The sequence below is a fragment of the Mastigoproctus giganteus genome, chromosome 13 (genome assembly GCF_048544385.1).
Source record: "Mastigoproctus giganteus isolate SK-2022 chromosome 13, ASM4854438v1, whole genome shotgun sequence".
NCBI classification, from domain to species: Eukaryota; Metazoa; Arthropoda; class Arachnida; order Uropygi; family Thelyphonidae; genus Mastigoproctus; species Mastigoproctus giganteus.
The window spans coordinates 164,629,528-164,641,924 of record NC_143587.1 but is presented as its reverse complement, the minus strand read 5'-3'; the positions used below and the strand labels follow the sequence as shown (position 1 = coordinate 164,641,924).

Genomic DNA, 12,397 nt, shown 5'->3' with positions numbered 1-12,397 from the left:
CAGCATTAGTGGAGAAGTTAGAAGACAGAGAGCCAACTACCATCACCCTCAGTTAGCGATCAGAGAGAAAACTGGATAACCAATTACAAAAAAACAGTTGGCAAACAATATGATGGAAGCTTGTTTAGAAGATCTTTATGCCAAACATGATTGAAAGCCTTTCAGATGTCAAGAGAAATTGCTTGTGTTTCAACGAACGTTTCCATTGAATTTGTCCATAAATGGGTAGCATAAGCCAGAACATCACCAGTGAATCAAGACTAACTGAATCCATACTGGCGATCGTTGATCAGCCAGAAGGTTTCTAGGTAATTTAAGAGTTGGCAGTTAATTGATTTCTCCATTAGTTTAGAAAGAGTAGAAGTAATTACAATGGACGATAATTGGGTGGGAGGGATTTGTCACCCTTTTATAGTAGCTGGCTGGATGTCAGCAAATTTCCAAGCAGAAGGAAAAACACCTTTGGAATAGGAAAGTGAAAAAAGGCAGCAAAGAATAGGAGTAAATTCAGGAGCACAGGTTTTGAGAACAAGTGGAGAAATACCATCAGGACCTGGAGCTTTCTTAGCATCAAGATTCGTCAAAATCCTTCTGACATCCTTTTGACAGAAGACCACAGGAGGCATTGAATGGAGCTTGTTGGGAATAGTGGGAGGTGTTTTACCAAGATCGTTAATGCGTGAGTTGAAAGAAAAATGGGATGCTAGCAGGTCGGCTTTATCCTTGGCTGAAATAACAACAGAACCATCTAGTTTTGACAGAGGTGGGAGCAGAGATGGGCAAAAGTTAGAGCCAATAACTTTGGCAAGAGACCAGAATACTTGGCTACCATTAGGGCAAGAAACAAGTTTTCTACTCTTAGCCTGTTCAAAATCTAGTTTGGACTGATTAATAACTGCTTTACAATTGTTGCAAGCTTTGGTGTAGGCAGAAAAAGAAACTGAATAAGTGGAAACAAGCCAATTACGATATGCAACATTCTTCTCTTGAACAGCCTTAGCACATTTGTTAGAAAACCAAGGTTTAGATAAAGGACGAGATTTTAAAGTGGAGTGTGGAATAAATGATTCCATTCCTACAAGAATAATTTCACAGACACGATCTAAGCAACCGCTGACATCAGAAGTTTAGAAACAGTAATCCGACCAAGGAAAAGAAGAAAGGAAATCTCTCAGGTCATCCCATTTTGCATTCTTGTAATGCCAACCAACATGAGGTTGGGAATAGCCATGAGATAAAGTCCTCCACTGGAGAAGAGACAATCACCAAGTTGTGATCTGAGGTGCTAAAGGACCACTCACTTGGACCGTGTATTTAGAAGGGTTGTTTGTGAGAAAAAGATCAAGAGTGTTGGCTGTATGGTTAGAATTGTCTGGTATTCTTATAGGTAAATGAACAATCTGTGCAAAGTCATTAGCAATTGCAATAGCCTCAGCATCTCGACGAGCTGGGACAGTGTGACTAGAAAATGGAAGCCAGCTGGAGTTGTGAACATTAAAATCACCAAGGAAAATTACCTCACTGTTAGGAAAGTTGGACTGGAGAAAGTCAAGTTGCAAAGGGAGGAAGTCAAAAAGCTCCAAGTGATTAGTGGAGTTGGAAGGATAGTAGAGACAACAGATGAATTTGACACAATGAAGTAGGGAGATTTTAAGCCAGAGAAGATCAAAAAGAGGAGATTCCAAATTACAAAGTCTCTGAATGGAATATCGGAGCGGACATATGCACAAGTACCACCTTTGAGGCGAAAGGAATCATTCAGCGAATAATTTGGGCAATTGAGATGAGCAGTAGTTGAATCAACCAATAACTGAGATTCTGTTAGAAAAATTACATGAGGTTTGGCAGACTGCAAGTGGAAATGGACATCATTGAGATTAGAATTGAGATCAGCTATATTTGTGAAATGACCTACAAAGTGTTTGGGTGGTTTAGATCTTTTCGCAGATAAGCTTACTCTATTAATTTGTCTATTCGTGGTGTAATCAATAGTAAGAAAAAGTGGGGGGGACATGCTGTATGAAGGAATGAAATTTTTGGATATGGTGTACACATGGTAAGAATACACCCAGATTCTTCACATAACATGGATTTGACAATGCCCCCACCCCCTGCATACACACTACTCAGACTCTCTCCAGTCACTATCTGGCAGAGTAGAGGCAGCAAGATTATACACTAGCTGATCTGGAAGCCTCCTAAAGAGTTACCAATAGGTTCGGTCCAGTGTACTAACTAGCAACCGGCCTGCGAACACCATTTTAGAGCTGTACCCTCGAAAAGTAAGGAAGATTGGATCTCGCCATGTTGTCCATCATGACCTCAAAAGTCATCAGTCATACTGCACAATGGAAGAGATAGGGAATGGTTGACAGGAACTTAGCTCTGGAGACTAAACATGGGTTACACCACTTCAAGCTTCCAATAAGCAAAATGGTCGTATTGCTCCAGTTGACGAGAGTCACCTACCACTAGTATTGCCTGGTAATAGAGAGGGGCGGCATTCCTCCATGTGGTGTGGGCATCACACCTCGACCCCTGCTTATGTTGGTTCCCATTTGGGTGATCACTCATAGTATACTCAAGATTACTAACAGTCCCACCATCGGGAAAGTGCAAGCAGAGGATTTGGCTGTCCAGATTTCACCGAAATTGGGTCTATTTGAGTGTCACTCGAATATCAGTTCCATGAGCGTTTCAGACTTCCAGGTAGCAAGTATAGGTTGTCTGACATATCTAGAATGCTTGTGACAAACCTCAAGGAGTGTTTACAGATGAGCCCACCAGTATCGCATGTTGTTATTACCTGGGAGCTGAATGATTTTGGGATAACTGAGAGGAAAATGGAGGAGAATTGAGAATGGAGGAGAAGGAGGAGGAGGAGGAGGAAAATTGAAGCTAAAAGTAAATAAGGCATCTGGGGATGATGGAATCTATCAATTGTATTAAAAGAAAGAGCAAAATGATTAGCCTTAATTTTAAGAGATTAGAGATAGAGAATATAATTAAAATAATTAAGAGCTCTCGTAATTAAGAGATTAAAGAATAGAGACTATGGATAAGAGCTGTGAAAATATCTCATATATGCATTAAAGGGGAAAACAAAAAAAAAGGGCGATAAAAGGAGAACTGAGTAATTATAGACCTGTAAGCCAGACTTCTGTTCCAATGAAAATAATAAGTCTGGCAAAGAAGTGATGCAGGTACATGGCAGTCACAGCATGGATTCATTAAGGAAAGATCTTGTCTGACTAATTTGATTGGCTACTTTGACGTAGTAACAAAGGAACTGGATACAAAAAAAAAAAATTTTTTTCATATACTTAGATTTCAGCAAAGCTTTTGACACTGTTCTGCATGAAAGATTTCTATAAAAATTGGTGCAGTGTGGTTACCTGCTATAGATATAGGGTGGATGAGTGGCAGAATGCAGAGAGCATTTGTTAATGAACACTGCTCTTCGTGAACAACTGTTATTAGGGAAGTCCCTGAACGTTCAGTGCTGGAACCTGTAGTTTTTCAATTAGTGTTTAATGTTTTCAATATTTATTAATGATATTGATGAACACATATCAAATTTAATGTACAAGTTAGCAGATAATATGAAGGTCAGCAGGATTTGATGATGGCAATCAAGATATGATGCTACAACAAGGCTCTGAAAAATTAGTCAGATGTGCTGAAAAGAGACAATTAATGTTTAACATTAACAAATGCAATAACTATGGGACAGATTAACACACCAGTTAGGTGGTACCACACTGAAGATAGTGGAGAAAGAAAAAGAGCTGACAGTGATACAGTCTGATGTGGTTTCCCGAGCATCATAAACAGCATGCTGAGACAGTTCATGCAGTTTTGTCAATGATATACAGGAACTTTGACAGCATGGACAAGGAGTTGATTGTTCCATTATATAAAGCAATGCAAGCCAGGTCGTCTTGAGTACTGCATTCAGTCTGGAAGCTTCATTTTAGGAATAATGTCAATATGTTGGAATGGGTGGTGCAGAGAGGGGCAACCAGTTTAGCATTAGTAGAGGCATATGATGCAAGAAAGCAAGCTTATATAGCATCAGCCAAAAAAAAAAAAAAAACCCTTCCCATTTCACCCATCCATTCACTCCAAATGCTTGTCTAGTTCTGCCTTGAACTTATTTAAGTTTTCAACTTTCACAACAACAGATGGAAGTCTGTTCCAGAGGACCACACACTGTCAAGCAAAGCCCTGTTAGTGAGATTTCTTTCATTACAAAATTTCTTGACAAGGGTAAGACGAAACAAAAGTTTTAAATTCAGTGAACAGTGCATTTTCTGTATAAAGAATGGTGACATTTGCCAATCGGTTTTTCACTGGTTGAATGTATAATTAAAAACCTTGGGACAGGCCCTGATGGTATTTCAGTTCGCTCCCTCTCTGTAGCAATAGTGCTTTCTGTGTCTTCATCTATATTTGCAGATAGGGACCGGGTTATCGTCCCTGAAGAAGTAAGTTTATCAGGATTCATGAAGTTTTTAAAGTGGTTCAGTGCCTGGGCTCCCCATCCACCACAAAGGCCGAAGGAACGCCCACTATCCAGAATGCAATAAATGCGCTCGGAAGTGGAATGCCAGGGCTACCCAGACACCATACTTGCACCACCGCCAGCCTGAATCTTGTCCCTCGGATCATGAGAGGTAGGAGCATGGCATCGAAACGGATGACCCTCGCAGGCAAGCTACTAGCCAACTGATAGTAGCCGGGCCTTCCAGGACCACCCTGGAAGGCCCGGCTGTTGAAGAAGGGGCCAAAATGGTATATTGAAGCTGGGCTCCTCAACCACCAGGATCCCCCTTTCTGAATTTCCACGGGTCGCAGAGCATGGCAAACACACTGGATCCCATTGATGTTAGCCTGAAACTTAGGCTGTGGGCGTTGGATCCCAGTGACACTAATCTGGAGGTCCAGCAGAGTCACTGGGAGGTCCCTTCACCATGTACCAGTGCCAACATAGAGAGGAACACTGAAAGAATCCATACTGGCAATCACTGATCAGATGGAAGGTTTCTAGATAGTTTAAGAGTTGGCAGTTAATAGATTTCTGCATTACTTTAGAAAGAGCAACAGATGATAATTGGATGGGGGGAATTGTCATCCTTTTTTTAGTAACTGGCTGGATATGAGCAAATTTCTATGTAGAAGAAAATATACCTTTGGAATAAGAAAGAGTAAAAGGCAACACAGACCAGGCGTAAGTTCAGGAGCACAGGTTTTTGAGAACAAGTGTGCTCCACTACCCAGAATGCTTTCTAGATTCTGGAGCTTTCTTGGCATCAAATTATTCAAATTCTTCTGACATCCTTTTGATGGAAGACCACAGGAGGCACCAAGTGGAGTGTACTGGGAATGATAGGAGGTGGTCTACCAGGATTGTCAATACAAGAATTAGAAGAAAAGTAGGATACAAGCAGGTTAACTTTATCTTTAGCTGAGGTGAAATTTTATTTAGAAATATAGAACCATCAGGATTTAACAAGGGTGGCAATAAAGATGGGCAAAAGTTGCAGCCAATACCTATGGCAAGAGACCAGAATGCTTGACCACCAATTGGACAAGATGCAAGTTTTCTTCACTTAGCCCAGTGGTTTTCAACCTTTTTTAATAACGGCACCCCTAAATAATTTATTTATTTTGCGGCATCCCTGATTGATCAATCTACTCAATTTTATACTGTTAGATCCGATTATTTATATATATATATATATATATATATAAAATCGGATCTAACATTATGTATATATATATATATAATATTAAAAATATATGTTTCACGATAGTTACAAATATAAAAATTACATTTCATAATACAAATTATATATATACAGTATATAATTTTATTCTTTATATAGAGGTACTCAGAAAACATCAATTATAGATTACCACAAAATTAAAAAGATACTGTACACCGTTTTATAATGAAATAAACATATAAATTTTTAAAAAAATAAGTTTAAGTAACTTAAACCCAAATTACGTGGCAACTCTGGAATGTTGTTGCAGCACCCCGGTTGAAAATCACTGTTCAAAATCTAGTTTGGACTGATTAATAATTACTGCTAATAATTACAGCCTGTTCAAAATCTAGTTTGGACTGATTAATAATTACTTTACAATTGTTGTGAGCTTTCACGTAGGCAGCAAATGAATCTGGAGATTTGGATGCAAGACGCCAAATATGATATGTGACATTCCTATCTTGAACGGCCTTTGCACATTTATTGGAAAACCAGAGTTTAGATAAAGAACAAGATTTTAAGAGATTTTATGAGTGTGGAATAAAGGATTTCATCCCTATATGAATAATTTCACCAAAATGATCTGAACAAAAATTGACATCAGAAGATTTTAAAAAACAGTAATCCAACCATGAATTTGTTTACTCTGTACATGTCAATATACAAATTTTTCAAACATTTTAAAAACAGTAATCCAACCAGAAGAACAGAAATCCCACAAGTCATTCAATTTTTCCAGTTATTCAACAATTATTGTGCCAGTCATGCCACCACAGAATGATAGCACTTAACTATTTTTGGTTGTTGCTGTTTGTTTTATACCTAATCCCCACAGTCAGTCCACACTTGAAGTCGGAAAGATCTCTATGCCAACCACCCAGAATGGAGCACTTGACCATGTTGGCTATTGTCGAGATAATGGCACCTGCACATCTTGCCCCTACAATCATTCCAAGTCAGAAAGATCTAGATGCCAACTCATTCTTCCTCACAGATATTCAAAAAAACTGATTGCCAATGTGCAAATAACACACTTATATCAGCTTTTTCCAACTCGGAGCCTCCACCAGCATCACAGACTAGTCCATTTCTACATAAGGATATGTTGCTAATGCAAAGCCAACTCAGTGTATATTGACATGTACAGAGTGAACAAATTTGAATTTATTTGTTTGCTGTTGAATTATAAGGATATATGTATGTATAAAAATTTAAAAAAAAATAGGCATTAGATTGTTTACCAGTACAGTATGCTTTTAAACATTAGCTTACTTAACATTTTTCTGTCTGTGCATTTCTGTTGTAGGAGATTATACTGTAGAAGTTTACAATATTTTCTGATGAGGTGCAAAGTCTGCACCTCATCAGAAAATATTCATATATCCTTATCATATATCCTTATCATAAGGATATATGAAAATATTCATATATCCTTATCCTTATCATAAAATATTGATCCAATATTTCTGATGAGGTGCAGACTTTGCACCTCATCAGAAATATTGGATCAATATTTTATTTATAACAATGGCATTGCTGTTCAGACTTGACTGTAATGTACCAAAAGTGAATAGTCTGAATAGTCTCTGGCACTCAGAACTGCTATGAAGAATTATTAAAATGCCAAGAATGACTTGGGATAACTTGTTATATTTCATGCTTCCTTGTGCACTCACCAGATCCTTGTAAATCAATTCTTTCTTTCTTTCTTTTTTTTTTTTTTTTTATGAAAACTGCAAACATGAGAGGATGAAACAAGATATTTGTTGACATTAGACTTGAACTTCTGAAGACTATAATTTTCAGGAAATATGTACAATGGAAAGTTGTTCCAGAAAACGGCATTGAATGAATAAACAAGGAAGATGAAAAGTTGGTTCTGTGAGTTTGAAGTTGGACAGTAAATGGATGTTGGCTGGTGACAGCACAGGTTTGGCCTGTTTTGATAGAGAGAGAGCTGGAATTATAGAAGCCAAAGTGCCCATGGAAGTATCTGTAGAAAAGGCTTGCAGCAGAAACAGTACAAGTACGTCTATGAGACAGCGAGTGGAGAGAATCTGTTAGAGATGAGTCATTAATTAACCTAACTGCCCTCTTCTGAATGAAGCCTGAGAGAGGTTTTGGGGGCACCGCCCCAGATGTGGGAACAATATTCCATGGTAGGGCGGATTTGCGATTTGTACGGAGTGAACAGCTGTTTGGAAGAAAAGTAATGCCGAGAGTGAAAGAGAAAACCAAGTTTTTAAGATGCAGAGGAAGCAATATTTGTAATGTGCTTGTGCCAAGAGAGATTAGAAGTCAGAGTAATCCCCAAGAGAGATATCATCTTGCCTAGAAATCAGTGTCACCAAAGATAAGCATAGGAGCAGAAGAATCCTTTTTTGCGAGATATAAGACAAGACTGAGTTTTAGAAGGATTGAAGTCAACTAAGTTGTCTTTGCACTGGAGAATGACCTGGAGATTGGCATTTAAGGAATTGGTAGTGGATATTCGAGAAGTTGAAGCTGATTGAGCAGGACAAGGTTTCTCAAACTGGAAAGTGGAATGCAATGTGCTATCATCAGCAAAACTATGGATAGGATTTCCAGTCAATGGAAGATGTTCATTAATATACAAGAGGAAAAGAGTGGGGGAAAGAACTGAACCTTGGGGGACATCAGCATTACTGGAGAAGTTAGAAGCCAGAGAGCCATCTACCATCGCCCTCAGTGAGCGATCAGAGAGAAAACTGGATAATGAACTACAAAAAACAGCTGGCAAGCATAAGATGGAAGCTTGTTTAGAAGACCATGTTAATAGCATTCTTAATAGCATCTGCTTGGTTTTTAGATTTAAATTGAAAGAACTGATCTACAAAATAATTATTTCTTCACCTTCAATGAAACTGAGAATTACTGGAAACTTTTTTTTTTTTTTTTATTATTATTGCAAAATTGATTTTTTTCAATTTTCTTTGAATAGAGATATTGTATGGTGAAATTGTGCTCTAATAAAATTATGTTTAACTTAACATTTCCAAAAATTCAGTTCTCAACTTTCCAACTATTTGAAGTTTGGAGTTGGGAGACTTTCGACTGCCATAAGCAAACAGAATTTGGGCTTACGAATTCACAACAAAAAGTTAGCTGGCAAACTAAGTCTGCAATTTACCAAATTTATTCATAAAGTTATACAGCTTTTGCTATGAGTACATTAAATTAAATATTTGAAGTTACAACACTTTGGTACATCATATCAGCATACAAATTACCTCGACAATACAACATGTAAACTTGCACTAACACTTTTTTACTGTATTTAAAGTTTTACCTTGTCAACCTTTTGTGCAATTCATGACGTATGGTCTCTGTACTTGTCTCTCACTGATCGTTCATAATTTTATTGACAAGGAAGGCAGCCTTTATTAATTTATTGAAAGGAAAGGGCAACACTCTGGTTCACATTGATAGACTATAGCAATGAGAGTTAGGAACTGAAAACATGTAATTTATTTTCTTTGAGGGAAAAAAAAAATCTTTAATTAAATTAGTTCTTAATAAACTTTAATTTCTTTTTTTAATCTTTATTGCTTTTTAAATTTAAAGAGTATTTCCTTGGTTGTAAAGCATGTGTTGCTATTGGAAATGAAAATAAAGTTTGTCTTGTTTCCATCTCCCCACTTTTACAGCTAACTGAAAAATTACAGCAAACTATTCTGAGATGTTTATTACAGCCATATTCTTTAATGAAATTAAGAAAAAAAATCCTGTGAATATTTTTAAAAATGCAGTTTTACTGGATTTTTTTGTGAAAATAAAAACATGAAGAAACAGTGTTTTTCACGAAGACAGAAAAATACTACGGTACCAATTTTGGTATGATGGTGAGACAGTGAAAGGTTAAACTGAGTTAAAAAGACAGATTCTCTGTCATAAATTCGAGTTGGCAGCTATGTAACTGGTTACTGAATATCGGTCATGACTTTGAAATACTTGAAAAACACTGTAATTACACTTGATTAGCATCAATGCTGTAAAGAAGAAATTTCTAAAATCTCACCTGGCACAACACAATATGGTGAGTACATACAACAAGTAATGTGCATTCCACCTTTTGATTAATTTTTTCCTTTACACGGTAGTGCATATCACTGGAATCACCCTTGGTAAGTTCGTATATTATGATGCGTTCTGGTAGCTGCACCTGAAAATTAAAAATAAAACATGAATAAAGAAATCAAGGTTTAAAATTTTGAACAAAGCAAACAAATTCATAATTCAGAAAAGTATTAAAGGGCAAATCTTTGTATTAAATGATAATTGCTGTTCACTTAATTTTCATCTCATAAAAATTTTAACAGAAATCTTTTTTAGGTTATAATAGCTTCATATATCAAATTTATATAGCTAAAAATTAAGTTTATTGGGTAAGAACTTATATATGATCAAAGCAATATCAGGTAAGCATTTCACAATGAGAAATTCATGGCCTTTACCCATTCTTGTGAACTGTTTGCCAGTGACTACAACTACATAAAAAAAAGTTTAAGCACTTTCTCTGTAGTCACATAAAATGCTTAGTTCACTTTTATCACAATTAATTGCGGGAATAGTTCATATACTAATTTTAAAATTACCATATTACTTTCTCATTCCCAAATTATTGCATATACCATATTTTCCCCAAGCATAAACAGCATTTTTTTCTCCTTTTAAAGTTGAGGTAAGCTTATTGGCAGTTTGAAAGGGGGGAGGGGTGATTTCACTGGACTGTCTACATCTAGTGCAGGTACATAGTTTGTTGCTATCAACAAGAGATGATGCTTTAGTTTCGAATAAACTGAGTTCACTCAGTTTATTCGAAACTAAAGCATCATCTCTTGTTTAATTGAGTTCACTTATGTGAACTCAATTAAAATCAGTGTTACTGGTGGAGTCTTAAAGGAAATGCATAATACATGATTTTTAGGACCACTCAATGTTCTGAGTTGTTCTAACTACTTTACAGCACTTAGAAATAATCGAAAATAGCAGAGCAGCATTCTAATTCAAAAATATTTTCAAGAGATTTGTATTTTGATAGTCCAAGGGTTATCAGGCATTAGTACATGACATTCAGTTTATTTTTCCAGTATTCAATATTCAAGACAACATTTGAAAGATATGAAATACTGTTAATAGCATTAACAGTATTTCATATGATAATATGATAATATGTTAATATGATAAACTGTTAACAGCAGCTCAGTTCCATATACAACAAGTAACATGCATTTGATTAAATTTTCCATTTATGTCATAGTGAATATCACTAGAATCTTCCTTGGTAAGTTCATATATTATTATGCATTCTGGTAGCTTTCAGAGGGCACAAACATAGCAGGCATCCCGAACTTGATGAAAATGTTTCTTCTGTGAGAGAAAAAAAAAGATATATCAGTATGCTTATTGGTTGGGCAATTACTCAGTTATAGGCATTAGAAATTTACGACCATTTTGGTTTACACTGCAGCAATTCAAAGTGAGTATTCAGCTGGTGCAGAAAATAAAATTCTTGACACCTCAAATAAACATTAGCATAATGCTAATCACAAATTCCAATCAATATATGGAATGTTAAATCCTCCATTATAAAATATTCTGATTTACTGGCCCACTCTATTTGCCTTTATTGCTTTTCATTAACTCATGGCATTCATTTGGTCTCTAGCATTCCCCCAGCCTTGTTTTTATTTTTCCCAGTGCTATTATGTCACACCAAGTGAATCTACATTACACTGTCTACCAAATGCACTTAGGTGAACTGGATGACTTAGAGTCCATGTATATCTTAACCAAGATGCATAACTCTCCTCTCCCTTCATGACCTGTTTGTCCTTTCTATAAATTTCATACTCTCCATATTTAAATTCCACATTCCCAACATCTGAGTGTCACCATATTTCTGTTGTCCCTCAATACAGATATCAGAAATATGTGATAAGACATTCTGATTTACTAGCCCACATTATTTGTCTATATTAGCTTGTCATTATACTCATCACATTCATTTGGCCTCTAACATACCACCAGCCTCATTTTTGTTTCTTCAGTGCTATTATGACACACCAAACTGAATCTATACTACACTGTCTAAGTGTGTCAACTAGACACACTATATTAGAGTCTATGCACTTCTTAACCAATAGAATAACTACTCCTTCCCACACCACCATGTCCTATTTATTCTTTAAAATTTGTAAAAGTACTGTAAAATTTGTACTCTCCATATTCAAATTCCACATCCCCTATATCTGAGTGTTAACCATATTTCTCGAATATGATAACATATTCCAGAAATATTCCTTACAAATATTCATTTTTGAAGGCCTAACCAATAATTCAAATTCCACAAATTTATTTACTATACTCCAGCATTACTGTACATACAAGTATATGTGCAACTTTTTTTGCTCCTAGTAACCTTAACACTTCACATCCCATGTCACTGCTTTTCCCATAAGGACTGCTAGCAACTCTTGCAATCACCACACCTTGTTTTCCTGGATGTTGCCTGTTCCGATAGAAGCAATACAAGAGCTTCTATTTTGTATTGCTTCCACTGTTAAACCATTAGTCTGTGTATTCCACACACCATCAGGATT

General features: G+C 36.4%; 1 protein-coding gene across 4 annotated transcripts in view; it reads right to left on the bottom strand.

The window, feature by feature from the left end:
* Positions 1-12,397, bottom strand: part of Oseg1 (intraflagellar transport protein Oseg1) — a 540,669-nt gene that overhangs the window by 325,447 nt on the left and 202,825 nt on the right. For all 4 annotated transcript variants that reach the window (XM_090387737.1, XM_090387735.1, XM_090387736.1 and 1 more), the window contains one exon: positions 9,814-9,957. In XM_090387737.1, coding sequence (XP_090243863.1) covers positions 9,814-9,957 — 144 coding nt within the window. The remainder of the gene's footprint in view (positions 1-9,813; positions 9,958-12,397) is intronic.